Below are 19,947 nucleotides of genomic sequence, written 5' to 3'. Positions count from 1 at the left end.
CCCAAGTCTCAGAGCAGTTCGTAGCAAGTCATCACGGTGCTTACAAGACTAATGGCATATTCATTTTTTAAAATGCATTGAATAGGCTCTGTGCCTCCCTACATCTGTTTCCCATACTATATTATCTGTTGTAACAAAATAAATAAATATAGTGCTATCAATTGATTTAAAAAAATAACTACTGTAGATTAATCACACATTTTTTTCTGATTAATCACATTTTATATTTTATATATATATATTTTATAATGTAATAATTTCACAGTTAATCTCCAAATTTATGTAGAAACAACATGAAGACAGTATATTTTAGATACTTGTTTAATGGCATCTTTTTATAAAAGATATCACTGATACTAATACAGCTACTGATGTCTCGATGACAATGATTTTTTACCCCAATCTTAAACATTAATTATAGCCCTTCAACATTACAGTTTAATTGAAAGCTATATAAAAAAATGTGTAACATTTATTAGGCTTCAAAAAATATAACAACTTTTTTTAAGTGAACTTCAAACAATCCTCACACAAAACCATAATAAATGTCATATTTACATGTGCCCCTCCTACCTGTCTAACAAGTCATCACGGTGCTTACAAGGCTGAATGGTTATGCTGTTATTTATTACTTTTTACATATTCTGTGAAAAAATCAGATGGCAGCTGGGATCCGTCAACCATATATATATAAAAAATAAATTAAATATATATATATATATAATTTCTTTTTTTTTCTTCTTTTTTTACATAAAAAAAAAAAACTTGATTTTTCTAAATTTTCACTTTTTTTCTGCTTTTTGTTGCAGCTGGAAAAAAATGTAGACAAAAAATGGCACTTTGTTGCTTTCAACCACAAGATCTCTTATTTACATACGTGCAACTGGGCCATCTCTGCTTAATGGAGTGCAGCAGGAGCACATCAAAACTAGTTTGCATTTTAGCACTCCCAGTTCCATCGCCCTGAAATGATAGTGTATTGTTATTGGAAATATACAGTATATTTTTGAAGTATATATTGGGGGCAATCTAAGCAGATTCAATAATCTGATTCAAGAGTCTGTGAAAGCTCATTGTTTGGTTAATCATTGAACATGTGAGTTGTCGGAAGCTTAGTGATGGTGACATTGAAGTAGCCTATAAGACTGGTCTTGGTCTTGAGACCAGTTTTTGAAGGTCTTGGCCTTGTCTCGGCCTCGACCGCATTTGTTCTCGGTCTTGTCTCTGTCTCAGACTAAGAGGACTCAGTAGGCCTATGTTATTTTAAGACATTGAAAAAAATGTTTTTGTGAAGTGAACCAGAGTGATGCTAACTTCTGGGTTAGCCTAAACAAATGTCATGATCACTGCAGCGCTTTATAGTCTCTGGCAATAGTCGAAGCTCTTCTTCTGCCCTATTACATTAAACGTGGCTTTACTGCCATCTAGTGTTCTTTTAGTAGGCTATTCAACAAACTAACTCCAAATCCTTCGGGTCATTCTGTGTGAACGATCAATACTGTCTTTGCTTGAGTTAGTTAGTTATATTGTGTAAATACATATATATTTTATTTATACAGCTGTAAATAATGCACAAATATGTGCATAAAGTCTTCTGTTTCAGATGTATACCACATTATTTTTTCCCCCTTAGTCATATTTAAATGTTCTTTCTGTTCTCGTGTCATATGTAATGTATGTATCCGTGGATATGCTAATAATAATATCTCAGAAAATGTTATATTTCTCCTATAAAAATAATTATCATCTCATATTGGAACATCACAACATTTAGTGTAAACGAATGTTATATTTTACAAATAAAATTAGATAAAATTAGGCCTTAATCAGAAGGAAAGGGCATAGCGTTGGGAAAAAATGGCAACAACAGTGGGATAATGCAGTAAAAGTTTATAGTCAATACAAAAGAGATATGAATCAGAGACAGCAGGATAAGAATGTGAAATATGAGACAGTTGAACATATTCTTACATTATGTGAGAAATTCACTGAAATGATGAGTGAATTAGGATGTTAAAAGTATTCTAGAATGTGCAGTTTACAAGGGAAGATGTGTCTTGAATATTCTCGAAAAGTCTGGACTGGACAAGCGCGTTTGTAAGTGAAGTGCAGGACAGTAGGGGGCGGTACCGCAACACTCCTGATGCCAACCTCCGCCAAACCCCACCGAAGAAGAAGAAGATTAGAGGGAGTGGAAGCTTCTAGACGCCTGAACCGCTCGGCCGCGTCTCTTCCTTTATCACCGTGACTCTGTGTTCAGGTTTCCAGCAGAATGTCCGCGGTTAAAGCACTAAACCCGAAAGCAGAGGTGGCCCGGGCTCATGCGGCCCTGGCCGTGAACATCAGTGCGGCCCGGGGGCTTCAGGACGTGCTGAAGAGTAACCTGGGGCCGAAGGGAACAATGAAAATGTGAGTTATCTGTCGTGTTGCGCACCGCTTTGTTAGCACGTGTTTGTCACCCAGTCATCCGCTAACCGGCTCAGTCCAACATGTGCTCCGGGATTTACGCACGTTTTCCCCCGTCTCTGCGACATGCCAAAATGCAGTGTGTTGCAATGCTCGGAAAATCTGTTTGTTAAATGAAAGTGTGTTTTTAAGGCAAGTTTGGACCCAGTGGTTGTCAAGAAGTTAGCATCAGTGCTATCTACTCATCGTGACTGTAAACTTGCATTTATAATTAGCACATCTTGTCTGGACCTCGATTCTGTATGTTGTGTGATATAAGTGATTTGTTTAATACATGTTTGCAGTACTTCGGTATCAAGTTTTTAATTGCATGCAGCGGCCAGCCATTTTAATTCAAGAACGCATGAACCAAATAAACAAATAAAATGAATGAAAAAATTAATGGTTGTCTTAAAAAATAAGTGTCCGGGTAATTTAAGTCATGTAACGTTAACCAAAATTAAAAATGCATTTATGAAATATTGCAGTATTTAATAATAATTAAACGTGTACGTTTTTATTACTGTGGCTTTGTAATGTTTAATCAAAATAACTCCCTCTCCCTTTGATCGACTTCTCTGATTACATGTTTACTAGCGCGAGGGTGTGGCAACCTGTCAATCACTCTCATCACTGTAATGGCAAACAACAATGATTCAACCGATTTCTGATGGACAAAATTAAAAGGTTAGTTCACCCAAAAATAAAAACTGAGTCAGTAATTACTTGTTCCAAACACCTAAGACTTTTGTTCATCTTCGTAACACAAATGAAGATCATGATGAAATCTGAGAGCTTTCTGTCCCTCCATTGACAGATACGCAACTACCACTTTGACGCATCAAAAAGTTCATGAATTAAAAAGATCGTAAAACTCAGAAGCTCAAGCATGTTTGCTTAAGGTGCAACAACCAAAGATGTTCATTCTCGTTACGCAGCAGGTTTGAGCTTCAGTAAGAGGTTTGTTCTCGCACGTCAAGCAGGTTCGGTTTATGTTCGCTGATCAGTGTTTATATCTGAATAAAAGACTAAAATAAATCTGTTTATCATACAAAAGTGATCGTGTTTCCGCTAAAGCCACTAAATTCATATGGATTAGTTTTACGAACGCACTTTTTGAAGCGTCAGTGGTAGTTGCGTAGACTGTCAATGGAGGGACAGAAATCTCTCAGATTTGATCAAAAAGATCTTCATTTGTCTTCCAAAGATGAAGGAAAGTCTTACAGGTTTGGAACGACATGAGGGTGAGAAATTAATGACATAATATTCATTGTTGGGTGAACTAACACTTTGACAAGCTCAAAAGTGTTTGTTTGGCAAGCCGTTTAGGGAAGGAAAGTGTTTCAGTGCGACTTAAATGTTATTATTGTGTATTGTGTGATTATGGGTACACTAAGTAACTTTTTTTGCTTTTGTTCAAAATCAACAATTTTAATGTCAACACATCATCAATTTTTCTTTCAAAACGTGTTTATGTCTTGGCCTGATTCCCTATGGTAAGCCTATTATAAGTAAAGGATAATGTTCACCCAGCCGGTGGATCTCTCAGAATACCCCCCCGACAGGACGGTGAGGACCCCGACGCAAAATTCACGACGCTAATCTGTCATTCTTTTAAAATGTTCTCATGAAAAACTATTTGGAAGAAAAAACTATAAAATTTAAAGATGTTTATTGAAAATGTATTATGCAGATTTTTAAATCGTGTATAGCCTGTTGCACAGTGTGTTACAAAGCAAGGCACTGCACGCATCAGGGTGAGAATCACAGGGTACCTCACGATACCGATAACATCACGATACAGCAATTCTGCGATTATCAATATATTGCTAGACAATCCTATAATGATAAATCACAATATCTGTCTAACTATGAAAACAAAATGCCCATGACAAGGTTAAGTGCAGGTTTTCTCTCTTCATTAAAGTCCAAACTGATTGAAAACAGCACAAAAAGTTTCAGCCTGTAAATTAAATGAAACTTTAAGTAAGTTAATTTTATGCTTATACTTTTTAAAAGCTTAAACTTCTTTGTGTGTAAACTGACACATTTAACTGCTTATCTCGACTTGTTTTATATAAACCTAGATACATTTTCAAAATTTACCATTTTATACAAATCTTATATTTATAAAAAAAAAAGAAAAGTGAACATAAGTTTAAAAGTGGTTAATTAGTAAAAAGAAATTAAGAGCTACAAAAACCTGTATATTAAACTCTTTTTATTTTAGGTACACTTGGGTACATTAAAACAGAATCATATTTACCTGTGCCCTTCCTTTTTCATAAAAAATCGCAGCATTTTGCGTCATATAATTGCGTAGGCTTGACATCGCGATTGCAATATGATTAATCGTGCAGCACTAGTTGAGGTTATTTTATGATTAAGATAAAATGAACATAAAATCTTACAGCATTAACTATAAAATGCAGTTTGCAAGCCTATGAACAGTGGAGGAAAACTAATACTGGCTTTTGGTATAGATAAATAAATATGGAAAATAATCGATTCGTGGCATTTGAGAATCGATTTTGAATCGACCACATTTAAAAAAATGATTAATCGAAATGTCTTTTTTTTTTTTGGCCCAGCCCTATTTATTAGTGTTGTCAAAGGTACCAACTTGGGTATTTTAACTTTTTAAAAATGTGACGATACCAGCATTTCCCTCTAGCATTTTGAGCGATATTGAACGGATTCCTAAACGCCTCTGATTGGCCATTGTGTTCACGCGCTCAACACTTAGGTCTGTGATTGGCTACAATGATCAACTTCCAAAACAATATGCATTTTTGGCGCTTTTCACAGAGTGCTTACACAGATACACATGGGAGCATCTATTTACAGCATGTTTGTTCCATCAGTGGTATAAAAGCAGAAGTGCGTCCAGACTTTAGACTCAAACGTGTCTGTCATCTATTATTTCACTCGTACTTCTGTCCGCCATCCTGTTTAAACCCTCTTTTTCTTAGGCTAGTTAACTTGTTCACGTTTCCCTCATCCACGTGTTGAGCGCCACCTTGAGGAGCCATGAAGAACTGACGCTGGGAGCAGGAAATCTATTTAGAGCGCCTTGTTTTATTAATGCAAATATCGATATTTGGCACCAGCATGTCTATTCTCGTTTCCCACGGAGAAGGACAACGATACATCGCCCTATCGAGATTTGGTCCCACCCCTAGTGTACATGCGTGCTGCTCATGATCCGGTGTTTCAGCATCTCAGAGTGGCAATGCTGTGAACTTCATCTGTGTGTATGCATTTCCAACTTTTTTAAAGACAGATTACTACGACGTATCATTAGATGTGCTGCTTTTGTAAAGCTCCTCAGCAGATTTGAGTTGTCATGCACACATTTCAGTTTTACTACTTCCATTTGTCACGAGGCGCGCAGGATAATAGTTTTATGATGAGACGTTAGTTTTAAAGCAAAGAAAGAGAACTTTTCAGCAGGCTGGTATCCAAATAATTATTGAAGAAAGGGGGAAAAAAATCTCAAAAGAATCCATTTAACATGAGGGTTCTTAATGGTGTGAAATAAGGGGCATTTAGTTGTAATTATATTCGCATGAGGTTAGGTCAAGAGTTGCACGATTATCTAAAAGCTGCAAAAATTGATTTGCACATGCTGTCTTTGCCTGCCCTTACAAGCTGAAACTCTCACATGGGGAAACACTTCTTTTTTAAATGGTTTTCTATCAGCAGTCATAGTTCCAGTTTCCCTCTTTAAATGATGAATACAGGCCACTGTTATTCATCTCACACAGGCGCAGAACATACTCTCTTGTTGGCCTTTGTCTGTCCTCTTTGCAATCTGTTCAAGTGCATCCTTTTATCCCGGACCCTGCCGGTAACACGGTTTAACACGGTTGCCTTTCATCGCTGCTAGTTGTTTGACGTCGGCTTGGCGTGTCATGGTCTAAAACCACTGTAAACCACGGCTTCACTGCGTTTACTGCTTTTGAAGAACTGTTATAACTATACCTCAGCAAGCTTTTATAAACACACCAACCAAGTTCTTAATTTGATAAATCATAAGTTCTTCAGCAGCGTATAGCAGAATGGTTGTCAAGCGCAGTAATAGTGATGCAAGGAGTCCACAGGTGTGTGTTTATAGAGTATTTTACAATGGCTTCAAACACGGCTCAGCCAATCATAATCAAAGACTGGAGCTAAGTAAATGGATATAAAGTGAATGCACACACAAACATGGCATCTTGGACATGTGCTCCCTGCAGCACTGACTCAATCCTCTTATCTATTAAACACGTTCTGTTGGTTTCGCAGGCTTGTGTCCGGTGCAGGAGACATCAAGCTCACCAAAGATGGGAATGTTCTGCTGCATGAGATGGTAAGAGCTTTACTACTAATGATTTAGGAACTTTAGTGTCCTAAGTTATTGTTACCATGACATTATTGTTCCACAGGTGCAAGTGCAATAATTGTTTACGGCGCATTGAACAAGCATGAGAAACATTGTTTAAACTGGGGACTGAATAAGCATTTTATATATAAACTTTTTATTTTTTTTAACTATGTAGTATTAGAGTGTGTGCTTGCAATCTGGACTTCGCCATGTTGTCAGTGTCATTATCATGTGATCTACCAGTGGCAGCTGTGTCACTTCACTGTCATTCATAAATCCTCTCCCGTGGCCTCATGGGATAGTAGTGTCCATCGTATGCATACAATCTCACTGGAAGTATTCGGTCATCCGGGTACATTTTACCTACTCTTTTATGAGTACTGTGAATTCAAAGACATTTATTAGGGTCACATTATTTTATTTGATACAATTTTTCGCCTACTGTATAGTAGGGAAGTATGCGAATTCAGATGCAAGCTGAACCAGACTACATGAATGATGAGCAAGCGATCTCATTGGCTGCAGGATCAGCTTGTGCCATGCAGTATTGATGTGAGAGCTTGCAGATTACCAGTAAAGGACTGATCAGCCCTCTAGAGTTTCATGATTTGAACTAGATGTTTATAAAAATGCTCCTCTTTAGAGCTGATTATACCATGTTTATAAAATTACCTAATTAGTCTGGGTGTGAATCTCTCAGGTGCTGTAACACATCAGATGTGTTCGTCACGGTTGCTGACACTATTTGTCTGTGCATTATATTTAGTTTTTTGGTCTGTGAAGGATCATTAATTCCATGTTATTCAAGCCACTCTCTGAAATTGCATATGTTCTTGATATTTATTTTTCTTTTTTCCCCAGCAAATCCAGCATCCCACTGCTTCATTGATTGCCAAGGTGGCCACGGCCCAGGATGACATCACGGGAGATGGCACAACATCTAACGTGCTCATTATTGGAGAGCTCCTCAAGCAGGCGGACCTCTATGTTTCTGAGGTTTACATGCGCTTCTCATATTTCTAGTTTTGTCTTTGTCACGAGTCATGTTCCTCATTTGAGCCGGTCCTGTACTTGTCTGAAGGGTCTTCACCCCAGGGTGATCGCAGAGGGGTTTGAGGCTGCGAAGGAAAAAGCCCTTGAGGTGCTGGAAGAGGTAAAGGTCGTGAAGGAGATGGACAGAGAGACTCTCATCCATGTAGCCAGGACCTCACTCAGAACCAAGGTCCACGTGGAGCTGGCCGATTTACTAACAGAGGTGAGAAACGTTGTGTGAATATCTAACGTTTTAAACCAGTTATGATGATAGAACAGAAAATAATTTTAACATGGGGAGAGAAAAAAGGATTTGTTGCTTGTCACTGGATCACAAGTTGTGCCCATGGCATTGTCTTCAAAGGGGCCATGAAATGATAAAATCTAAATGTCCTTGTTATTTACACAGTTTAGAATAATTTTAAACAATATATCCAGATATTATCATGTGCACTTAAAACATGCATTCTAAAATCTAAATAATTTGTAAATAGGAATTATTCCCTGCATTTTTAAGAGAACTTTTCCGTCAAACGGTTACAGAGCTGCCAACTCTCGCGCATTCACCGTGACACTTTTCACACGCTCTCACGCCACACAGCCATTTTCTCATCCACAGAACAATCGCGAAGCAAAGAGGACACGGAGACCGAGACAGACTAGACAGAGCAGGTTACTTATGATATAAAGAAAATCTCAGCTCTCAGATTGTCAATTTTATTTCGAAATTCAAACAATAAATACCGTTTTGGCGTTTGTAAATGTGACGTGACAGATCCCTAGCGCACGTGAACCGATCATCTCCACTAGCTAATAGTAAATAAACACGAATGAACACTGTTGAAAGATACAGTACAACTTACCGAAATGTATATTCCTCATACATAATATCGATCAATCTGTGTTTTTCAACCGCGGAAAGGGGTCAATAAAACAGCTGGAGAACAATTGTCACATAACATTTACCTCAGGAAAGCCATAATGACCATAATATAGCACGTCAGTTAGCTAGAAAAAAAGAGCTATTAACGCTCTATTTTAATAATTAAAAAATTAACTCCTATCTTGTGTACCTAATATTCATCCAAATGAGTCGATATTATATCAAATCACAAGAATTGAATTGAAATCGTGAAATTTGTGTCAAGCAATAATAATAAAAAATTTAGCTTACCAGAAATTGTACCATATGTAAACATGTTGTCATTAAACCTAATAAAATTCAGTTTAGTTACTAAAGTGTTTTGACAATCACAATACACTTATATGTAAATCTTATTTTTTATTATGAAGTTTGGAGATGATTGGATGTTTGAGTCCTGGCCTGAAGACATCTACATGCCAATATTCATTTATAGTTGTAGCGCCACCTGCTGGCAACAGGAAGTGACATGTTTAATATTGTCATGCACTCCTATTATAATTTGAAAATATTCCAGCAAGTGTTAAACATGCTAGAAACATGTTTTTTACTGCTTGCAGCTTTAATAATAGTTTTAGAACTATATACAGATACATTTTTTACCATGCTTTACCACACCACGCCTCAAGTCTCGTATATGTTTGATACCAAATCCGATCCTATCACAGCTCTGGCTCTCTCGAGCATCAAAACATCATGCATACTGTGGGGAGGGTGTGAATATAGTGCGACACAGTTTGTCAATCACCGCATTGGGTATTTGCATTTCTGAAAGACCTAACAGCCTCTGAAACAGTATGGAAAATGATTTTCACAAGTTTGATTGGTGCAAAAACTTTACTAACTTCATAAAAAACATAAAGATCTGAAAATGCATTTCATGACCCCTTTAATATGATAAAAATGAATTGGATAGGACATCTTTCCCCTGTACACTTACATGTGCTTTTACTTCAGGCTGTGGTGGACGCTGTGCTGGCCATCAGGAAACCCAACGAGCCCATCGACCTCTACATGGTGGAGATCATGGAGATGAGGCACAAAACCGACAGTGACACACAGTAAGACTCAGAGAATGGTTTCCTCTCTCGTGTGGGTTGTAGGCTTTCCTTAAAGAAAAAGTTCTCAAATGAAATTGTGAAAAGTGGTAAATTGTTTTGAACGTGATGGGAAGGACTTCTGTGTAGCAAGAAAACTGAATATTTGATGAATATCCTGGGCAGTTTTTTCCATATAACGGAAGAGAACGATGATTGGGGGATTGGCTTGTGGGCTTTATTCCAAGTCTATGTGAAAAACACATGCCTTGCATTTTTGTTGCAGTGCCGTTTTTATTGCATAAGTCGGTGACAAGCTCATTCATCCACATCAAAACGATTCACCAACTCTTTCTCCACAGACATGAGCATTAAGTGGCTTAGTCTCTCATCTCCCATTGTTGTCCTCAGATAAGGTTTTACTTTTTATTCTATTCTCCTGATTGCTATTATTTAATTTCTTCGTTAAAAAAACAAAAATCCAGGGAAGATTGAATAGGCCTGTTTCTTTTCATTTTTACTCCGTATCTGACAGCTAGGCTAATCAAAAAGACGCGCGATTAAGTGATGCAATAAACTGCGGCTGCGCACACTCACTCCACACACTTTTTTTTTTTTTGAATAATACTTTTGCAATAATGTATACATTTGTGTTCATTTAAAATCTGCCACTGTGTTTTCGACATTGTTAAAATAATAATAAAAATGATATTTTTTTCTGAAGTGGGATCCAATCAGAAGTCGGCATTAAGAGCAGAATGGTCGTGAATGGTCACTCATCGTGAATGGTCACTTATCACGTGTTTTGCCTTTGGATTTATTATCAAATGAATATAAACAATTAGCGATTTTATTGCACTGATGTATGAAGTATAGCAAGAGTAGGAAAAGTCACAAAGTCTCATGCCGTTTGGATGAAAGGAATTTCATAAATCAATAATTCGTGTTGAATTGCTCCAGCATCATATAATGTAAAATGCATTTATGACAAATAAAGAACTACACGGATTCATGTATGTATATATATATATATATGTGTATATGTGTATATATATATATATATATATCTATCTATCCATCTATCTATCTATCTATCTATCTATCTATCTATCTATGATCTATCAATAAATAAACACTGTCCTCTGCTTTTGTTCTGACGCTGTGGAGATAATACTGGGAGTAGCCGGTTTCATATGACTTTTAAAGTGACTGAGGCGATCACAAATAGTGTACAGTTAATAGTAAATATTTAGGGGGGTTAAAGCGCTCCTAAAATCTTTAACGAGCATCATCGTTAGCTGATGTTTTATCTGAACTCTGACTGCCATACGCAAACGCCGGCCCTGGTGCTATGCCAGTTTCATGGTTCACGGAAAAAGAAGAAATGTCTTTGCTTGAGCTCGAATTTCTGGCCTCTGCCTGTTTATATTTATCTATAAAGTCTTGATTTCCCTGTAAGAGAAGTAACTCAGGTGTGGAATCAACAGGGGTTGCAGCACTTACATTTACACCTGTGTATGTGTGTGTTTATTCTCAGGCTGATCAGAGGACTGGTGTTGGACCATGGATCCAGACACCCTGACATGAAGAAGAGGGTGGAGGACGCTTTTATTCTCACTTGCAACGTTTCTTTGGAATATGAGAAAACGTAGGCTTTACTAATGTTCATATTTAATTATTTACAGTAGGTTACTGGGGGTGGCTAATCATCTATGAATTAGGAGATCTGTAATGAAACGATTGCCTGTTTTCACAGAGAAGTGAACTCTGGGTTCTTCTACAAGAGTGCAGATGAGAGAGACAAGCTGGTCAAGGCTGAAAGGAAGTTCATTGAAGATCGTGTGAAGAAAATAATTGATCTAAAGAATAAAGTGTGTGGAGACACTAAGAAAGGTTTCGTGGTCCTCAATCAGAAGGTAATGTAATTCTTTTAGTTTGTGGAATAAATGATTTTGAATCGATTTATTTATACTAGGGCCGGGACTCGATTAAAAAAATAATCGAATTAATTAGAGGCTTTGTAATTAATCACATTTTAATTGCATATAAATTAGGGCTGTCAATCAATTACAAATTTTAATCTAATTATACTCTGTGATTAATTAATCTAAATTAATCGCATACATAATTTTTGCTGTGAAAGTATTAAATATTTCAATTCAAATGAATCAATGAATAATCAGCATTAGTGACATTAAAGTTCAAAAACTTTTGAACTTTTATTATTATTTTCACTGTTCAAATAATTGAACATTATTATTATTAATAATTGTGTTGAACATGTTATTGAAATAATGTTCAAATGTTCAAAGGGTGAGCATTGAAATAATTGTGCCTAGCAAATAATCAATACAATACAATTGAACATTATTAAATTATACATTTAATATTAAACATTAAATTATAAACATTACTTAGTTTTAACAAATGTATTTTGTACAGGGTATTGATCCATTTTCTCTGGATGCTTTGGCTAAAGAGGGGATTGTGGCTCTGCGCCGAGCAAAGAGGAGGAACATGGAAAGGTATGAGAATAATGTTAGGTAGGGGTGTACCGATACCCCTTTTAATTCTGATACCAAAGTTTCTTTTTTTCTGCTTAACTGATTGGTATTTCTCATGTATAAATAAACATTAACTATGCTACTTGAATATAAATAGAAAACACATACATTTGCATAATATTTTCAGGTTAAACAATAGGGGAGGAACCTTTTCATAGTTCCTACAACTATTGGAGGAAGTACCCGCTTTTTGGCATGTTCGCACCGTAGGAAATGAGAACGATGTTAGTTCTAGGAACGCCTTTTGGGGGAACTAAATTAGCTCCTACTTCAGAGCAGGGTCAAAACCAGCAAGTGAAGCGATGATTCGCAAAACGCTAATATTCTTTCATATACTGTTTACTTTCTTTAAATAACAGTTTTATCTGATAATGTATTAGACAGGACTCTTAAGAAGATTGAAAATGCTGTGTGCTCGGGCTCTGGTGTTCTCAGCACCCTCAAAATAAGTCAAAAATAGCACGGTTTACGTCAATTCAGAGTTCATACTGGTGGTGGAAAATGTCTCTAGAGGAACATTAGTTCTCGGGGAACCACCCTGGTGGCTAGTTCCTGTAACTACCCAGTGCGAAAGTGTGTGAAACAAGGTTAAGCACATTATTTCAGAATATCAGTCACATTTTTTATCATCTGAAACGTGCTGTGATCACTGATCTATATAGAATGACTGGATAGCTCATGACGTCATAAACAGTGAAGCCACCGCAGCCATAATGGTATTCCCCACGCATTCTTTTAAATCAATAGGAAATCTTATGATTTGACTGAGAAAACATTGCCTAACGAGACTGTTTTTAAATCTAAAGTATCCCAGTACATTCTTACAACGCAAACATCCTAAGCATTTAAATGGGTATTTGTTTAAAGTCAGAAATTTTTCATGCTTATTAAAAATTGCTTTAATACTGGGGAGAGGAGCTTGGAGAGTGTCTGTCTAGGCTAAAAGCAGGTGACAGTAATAAAGTGTTTTATTTTGTGATTTGCCCTTTGAATGAAGAAGCAGCTTACCTCCTCGTTAAAATACACGTTTAAAATATACATTTTAAGTGTCCAGTGTTCGTTATTCACTTATGGGACTGTTAAGATCAGTGGTATAGCTAGTTAAAACCCCAAAACGTTAACTAAAATGGCAATTTCTTTGCAAAAGGACTAATCCTTGATCATCACTTGATTAGATCGGTTAAGCTTGAAATGGCAGATAAACAATTTTAACAGTCAAATAAAACAATGAAAGATTTGTCACTGAAGAAAAAATCCTTGTATACGTGTACTTAAAATATAGCTCTTTCTGATTGTGTTTTATAGATCCGTAGTTTGTTCAAATAAAGTGTTTGATTAGTTAGCAAGTACATGTTCAGGAAATGCATAATACAAATCAAATGGGTTAATGTAAGTAACGGTAAACGGACTGCACAAAGCTCTTTTGAAGCTGTCAAATGGTGTCGCTATTGGACTCGTAATTGTGATTATTGCTGCTCTGAGGTTTCTTATTGGCTACTGTTGACTTTTATCTTTTTTTTTTTTTTTTTGAAGCAGCATTACTCGTCTTGCACGGGATTAGTGACAATTGTGCATATAAATGAATACTTATAGGGCTTGAATTACAACCTGTGGGCAGTTTTCTACATCCTTTTGTGAACGTCGTTTTACACTTGAATGCTGCACAGCAGATCATCTTAAAAGTGCCGTCGGAGCCACCAGTCTCTGTATAACGGCCGTTGGAGCCTCTGCTGGTAGGGAATCGCAAGATGGCCGCTCATACTTCCGGTGGCTTCACTGCGTGCAGGCAGTGTAGAACGTCATGAGCTATCCAGTCATTATAGAGATCAGTGGCTGTGACGTATATTCAAAAGTGACTTATATAATGCATGGTTTAATCACTGTTATAATTATGAGAGGGTTCTTGGGGAAATGTTCCACCCAATAAGGCACCCCTGGCTTACACTATCAAAAAAACAACCAGTACAATACAATTTTATAGGTTTGTCAAGTGTAACTCTTTTATTAAAACAATGTAAAAATTGTAAAGTTAGTTTAAACATTGTCAAAATTGAAAAGCAAAATCCCTCTTACTATTCCAAACATGTTCTCTTCCCATAAGGCTGTCTCTGGCATGCGGTGGCATAGCTATGAACTCGGTGGACGACCTCACGCCGGAGTGTTTGGGACATGCTGGGCTTGTGTATGAGCACACACTGGTGAGTGAACTAGACTCTGAACAACAGTCTGAATGTCAGCTCACAGTCACTTATGTTTGGCTCTCTGTATCAGGGAGAGGAGAAGTACACGTTCATTGAGAAGTGTGGAAACCCTCGCTCCGTGACCCTGCTGGTGAAAGGGCCCAACAAGCACACGCTCACACAGATCAAAGATGCGGTCCGAGACGGGCTCCGGGCCGTCAAAAACGCCATTGAAGATGGTAGGGAGACAAACCTTCAAACATTAAAGGGGTTGTATAATGCCCATTTCACAAGATGTAAAATAAGTCTCTGATGTCCCCAGAGTGTGTATGTGAAGGTTTAGCTCGAAATACCCCACAGATATTTTTATATAGCATGTTAAAGTTGTCACTTTTTGAGGGTGAGCAAAAACACACCGTTTTTGTGTCTGTCCCATTAAATGCAAATGAGCCGCTGCTCCCGGCACAGGGGGCAGAGCTTCAAGAGCTCCTGTCCTGAAACTTTCAAAAACTTTTAGCCTTTTATGTTCAAACTGGGGTCAGACAATGATGGAGAGACTCAAGAAGTGACAACATGTAGAAGCAACAGGACATTTCTGAATGGTTAGTTGATGAATTTATGCAGCTGATGTGTAGTTATCTTCTAGTCATTGATTAGCATATTCTGTCTTGATAATCTATAAATCGTGTTCAGGGGGCGGGGTTTATGTAAATTCTAGGGTTGGTGATGTCACTAATCCGGGAGGAAGCTCGTATAGTCTCTTCCAGCCGTTTGTTGTAGTCCTTAAAAAGCGATTTCTTTAAAAGCAAATCGCTCCCTTTGCTTTGAACTTTGAAAAGTGAAATAATCAACCAACCCTTTAAAGAACATTTATATGGCTATTACTGAAAAGTAAAGAAATATCCCGTTTCATATTGAAGATGGCTAATGGTAATACTAGCTAGAGGTTCTGAGAGGATCTGTGTGGACTGTAGTGTTTTCCTCATCTGGTGTGTGTGTGTTTGCAGGATCTGTGTGGACTGTACTGGTGTTTTCCTCATCTGGTGTGTGTGTGTGTTTGCAGGATCTGTTGTGGCCGGGGCCGGTGCGTTTGAGGTGGCTGTAGCGAACGCTTTGGTCAGTCATAAGCCCAAAGTAAAGGGTCGTGCCCAGCTGGGGGTGCAGGCGTTTGCTGATGCCCTCCTCGTCATCCCCAAGGTACTGGACAAACCGCAGAATGATGTGTGCGCTGTGTAAAGAACTTGAATCAAGCTTTTTGTGTAAAGGGGCCTTTGACTGAAGCTTATCTCCTTTTCAAAGGTTCTGGCTCAGAACTCAGGCTACGACCCTCAAGAGACTCTTGTGAAGCTCCAGAGTGAATTCAAAGAGACCGGACAACTGGTGGGAGTGAACCTGAACACAGGCATGTGTCTCTCTCTTTATCTCTCTCTATATATCTATCTCTATAGCTTCAAATTGTCTATGTTTGGTCTAAAATACATTGAAAATTTTTTTTTATTGAACATTTTAGTATTTTATTTTCCACTGGAACTGAGTTATGTCAGGACGATCATCCACATCAAATAAGAGTAGTCTATATAAAATAGCTGAACGATACTATGCATATAAATGCAAATCTGAACAAATGATAAAGAATACAAAATGCTTGTCATCTCTGGGAGAGAGTTGGACAGAAAACATATCAATGTTTGAGTATCTTAGTTGATATTTCTCTCTTATTTTTGAGAAATGCAGCTATTGATCTGTGATCATTGCACTCATTTCATTCATAGAGCTTACACTAAAATCACTTCACCATAAATGTGTGTGAATGAGTTTTATATAGCTATATCACACTTTCCCCTGGCTAGGGCTGGCCGATAAAGATAATTATCACAATTTAATTTGGTATTGATAAATGCATGGTTTTAACTGTGTTTATCATGATCTAAATGTACGCTGCTACGGAAGACCCATAGTTCATTTTAATAACCAAATTTAAAATGTTAAAATTACAAAATTCTGACTTTGAGTTTTAATGAACATAAATGTACATCTTCATCCAAACTCAAGCTACTACTATTGTCAACTCAAGCTACTGTCAAACGAGCATTTCTAAGAGATGAAACGTAATATTATTAATAGTGCGCTGAGTCAGGCAACACAAACATGTTTCATGACACGAAACACTATCACCCGTTAGCACATGCAGCAACTAAGACATTTTTTTTTTCTATTAAGATATTTATTTATTATTTAGAGGAAAAATGACTAGGAATGTGTAAATAATGTGTTTGTCATGTTCTGACAATAAAGAGCAGTTTAACACCAAGTCACCAAGTGTGGTTCTCAATTCCAGTCCTCGTGACCCACTGCTCTGCACATTTTGTATGTCTCTCTTATCTGAGACACTCAGTTCAGTTCATGGAGTCTCTCCTAATGAGCTGATGATCTGGTTCAGGTGTGTTAAATAAGGGAGACATACAAAATGTGCAGAGCTACAACTTTCAAACTTTTTGCCTTTAAACTTGTGATAAAAATCAAATCTCAAATTCTTTTTCTGATTATCAAAATCGACTAATATGAAAAAAAATTTGTGATACTTTTTTTTTTTGGCCTCATCGCCCAGCCCTACCCCCGGCTGACCTGTTATCCAGCAAACACGAGACGTGTCTGCCCAGCGTTTTTCCTATTATCCAGTAGAGTTAGTTATTCCTTTTGAAGCCATTATCCATTCCTTTCCAAACAAGATATTCGGCTTTGGTGCACGTGTGTGTGTGTGTGTGTGTTAAATGTGAACTACTCTCTCCACCTGTGAGCTCATTTCAGATGTTTGTAGTATTTTGGAAGAGAACATCTGCATCCTTGTGTCTGGTTTAATATCAGTGGTGTGTGTGTGTGTGCTGCTTTGTTGTAGGTGAACCCATGGTTGCAGGAGAGGCCGGTGTGTGGGATAACTACTGTGTGAAGAAGCAACTGCTCCACTCCTGGTGAGACCCGTTACTCTATAGATCCCATCTGCACTCTTTTACTTCACTAGACTTTATAAAGACATCCGTGACCTGTGCTGGCAAGACGAGTCAGAATGTGCATGGGCTAATTTCAGGCAAAACAAGTGAAAAATGTCAATTTTGGTCCATTTTGAGGTTAGACAGAGCAATCCCGATATACACATACTGCAACAGAATTACGGTCTTGGAATGTATTCATGCAAACATTATCTGTTACGTCTTAAATAAATGTTTGGCTAACTGTTAGGGGAAAATCATATGATGTGTAACATTATATTACATCTGAATATATAGGCTGTTTGTTCATTTATTTATTTATTTTTTAAATGTTAATCAAACAATTGTGGTACCGTGGAAAACAAAATATTTTTTTTTGTGGAAAATTTAATTTGGCACACCAAAATAATTAAAATATCTATAGGAAAAATATAATGTTATTACCAGGGGATTTAGGGTATGGTTGCTAGGTGATTTTGTTTTGGAAACTTTAACTCGATTTTTCTCAAAATGGACTATCGACTTCAAACAGGTATAGCTTAGTAATTTTTTTTGTCTGATTCAAACAAATCATATATTTTTTTAATGGAGAATGTGGAAAACTCATTTGTGAAAATGTGCTCATTGCGGCTCATTTTGCCAACACTGGTCACATTTAGTTGTATAGCCATATACTTTTTTTAACCATGGTTTGGAGGAGGCATGTATAGGTTTTACCTGAGGTCAGCATGAGGTTAAATACAAAAATAAGCGGTCTGGATAATTCTCCATTTCTGCAATGTTTCGAATGAACAGTGCAGAACCTCATCAAGTGGGTTCAGCTGGATAGGCGAAGGAAAACATTAAAACTCAACTCTTACATCACATCTCGTGTGCTTCTGAGAAGGCTGCTTGACACACAGTAGAATTAGCCCTCCAGTGCAGAGTGGTTATTTCCCACTGTATCACGTGATGGACAACTTTAATGAAAAATGAAGAAAATGTCTCTTTGATGCCTGAGCCTAAACCTGACTGTAGACCAGGGGTCATGAACCTTTTTTCACCCGTCTCCTCTCTCTTTTTCTTTGTCATCTGCACAGCACTGTAATCGCCAGTAACATCCTTCTGGTTGATGAGATCATGAGGGCTGGCATGTCTTCACTCAAAGGATAGTCCACCATCATCATCATCATAATCATCCCCCCGCCTGGACTCAAGACCACAATCCTCGGCTGTTAACAACATATTTGTCTGCTCATTGTACGTGTCCAAGCAGTTTTGTCCATTTCTATGACCTAGGAAATGTTACTCCTTCCAGTCAGTCGGTTTATTTAAGAAATTGTTGCATAAGCACTGAATTGCAATACACACTTTCTTTTGTACCCATTAAACGTTTTGCTTTTTTTGTGCGAATTCTTTAGCATGTGTGAATTTAGCATGAGCTACTAGTCAAATCAAGAATATCCATTTGAGTGCATTCATTTGTGTGTGTATAGAAACTGTTACTAGAGCCCCTCTCACACATAGAAAATACACGGATAATGTGTCCTGGGGTGGTTTGATTTTGATTCATTCATTCACACTGCCAGTGATTTTCCAGAATCTGTGAGTGCGTTCACACACATCCCGTAAAGACACGTGACGTCAGGATGTGTTGTAGAAAGGCCAGTCTAATCTTCCGCTACCGCTCTTTCCATTGTAGTCGTCTTCAGTTTACTAATAATCTGCGGTTTCGATCACGAGAAACCACATCCGAGCTTTTTTCCGGGATTCGGTCGTACACTAACGCATCGCGCACTGTTCCACAAAGCTGGCGAACGCTCTCGCTTCAGCGCGGACAGTAAGGAGCTCCTGGTCTCGGCTTCATTCTAGTTTGCTCACATTTTTTCGTTCTTTCTTTGAAGACGAACACAAACGTTCTTCTAAGAGCAACAAAATACCCTTTTACGACATTGGTCCTGGCTTTTGTCCACACAGGGCGCGTTCCGGGACTGATCCCGGCATCAATCCCGGATCGTGTTTGCGTTCACACAGAAGGCACTCTAGCAATTTTATGCCAATTTCTCGGGATCAACGCGCTGTGTGAAAGGGGCTCATGATTGGGAGAAAAGAGAACACATCTTGCTTTTCTACATGAATAAAAAGGTAGAGTCCGTTAGAAGCTCCGGTTCTCAGAGAAACAGAAGGTATGTTTACATGCACTAGTTTGTCAATCTGAATCAATCCAGTCACATTTCAGAAGTTTGGTTTAAAAATTATTCTTGCTTTCAACAGCTTTTCTTTCCAGTAAATGTGTTCGTGTAAATACTTGAATGAACATAAAAAGATTCAACTGAGACCAACTGAACAAGTTTCAGAGAGAATTGATGAACAGAAATTGGAACGAGTCAATAGCAAAAGCAACAATATCTGGTGTGGCTTGAAGTATTAAGATT

The 19,947-nt window shown here is 37.7% G+C and overlaps 1 protein-coding gene across 1 annotated transcript; it reads left to right on the top strand.

Moving 5' to 3' along the window:
- The first annotated feature begins 2,173 nt into the window (after window positions 1–2,173).
- On the top strand, window positions 2,174–18,925 carry cct6a (chaperonin containing TCP1, subunit 6A (zeta 1)). Its single transcript, XM_084137653.1, has 14 exons — window positions 2,174–2,409; window positions 6,733–6,796; window positions 7,673–7,807; window positions 7,893–8,066; window positions 9,723–9,826; window positions 11,340–11,450; window positions 11,559–11,718; window positions 12,245–12,327; window positions 14,468–14,564; window positions 14,638–14,785; window positions 15,610–15,743; window positions 15,846–15,948; window positions 17,443–17,515; window positions 18,613–18,925. Exons 1-14 carry the CDS (start codon window positions 2,273–2,275, stop codon window positions 18,683–18,685), a joined length of 1,596 nt encoding a protein of 531 aa, XP_083993779.1. The 5' UTR covers window positions 2,174–2,272; the 3' UTR covers window positions 18,686–18,925.
- Window positions 18,926–19,947: the final 1,022 nt, after the last annotated feature.

Source organism: Abramis brama, assembly GCF_963993115.1.
Source record: "Abramis brama genome assembly, chromosome: 15".
Taxonomy (NCBI): domain Eukaryota; kingdom Metazoa; phylum Chordata; class Actinopteri; order Cypriniformes; family Leuciscidae; genus Abramis; species Abramis brama.
Note: the sequence above shows the minus strand (reverse complement) of the source record. Positions and strands in the feature narration are given on the sequence as shown.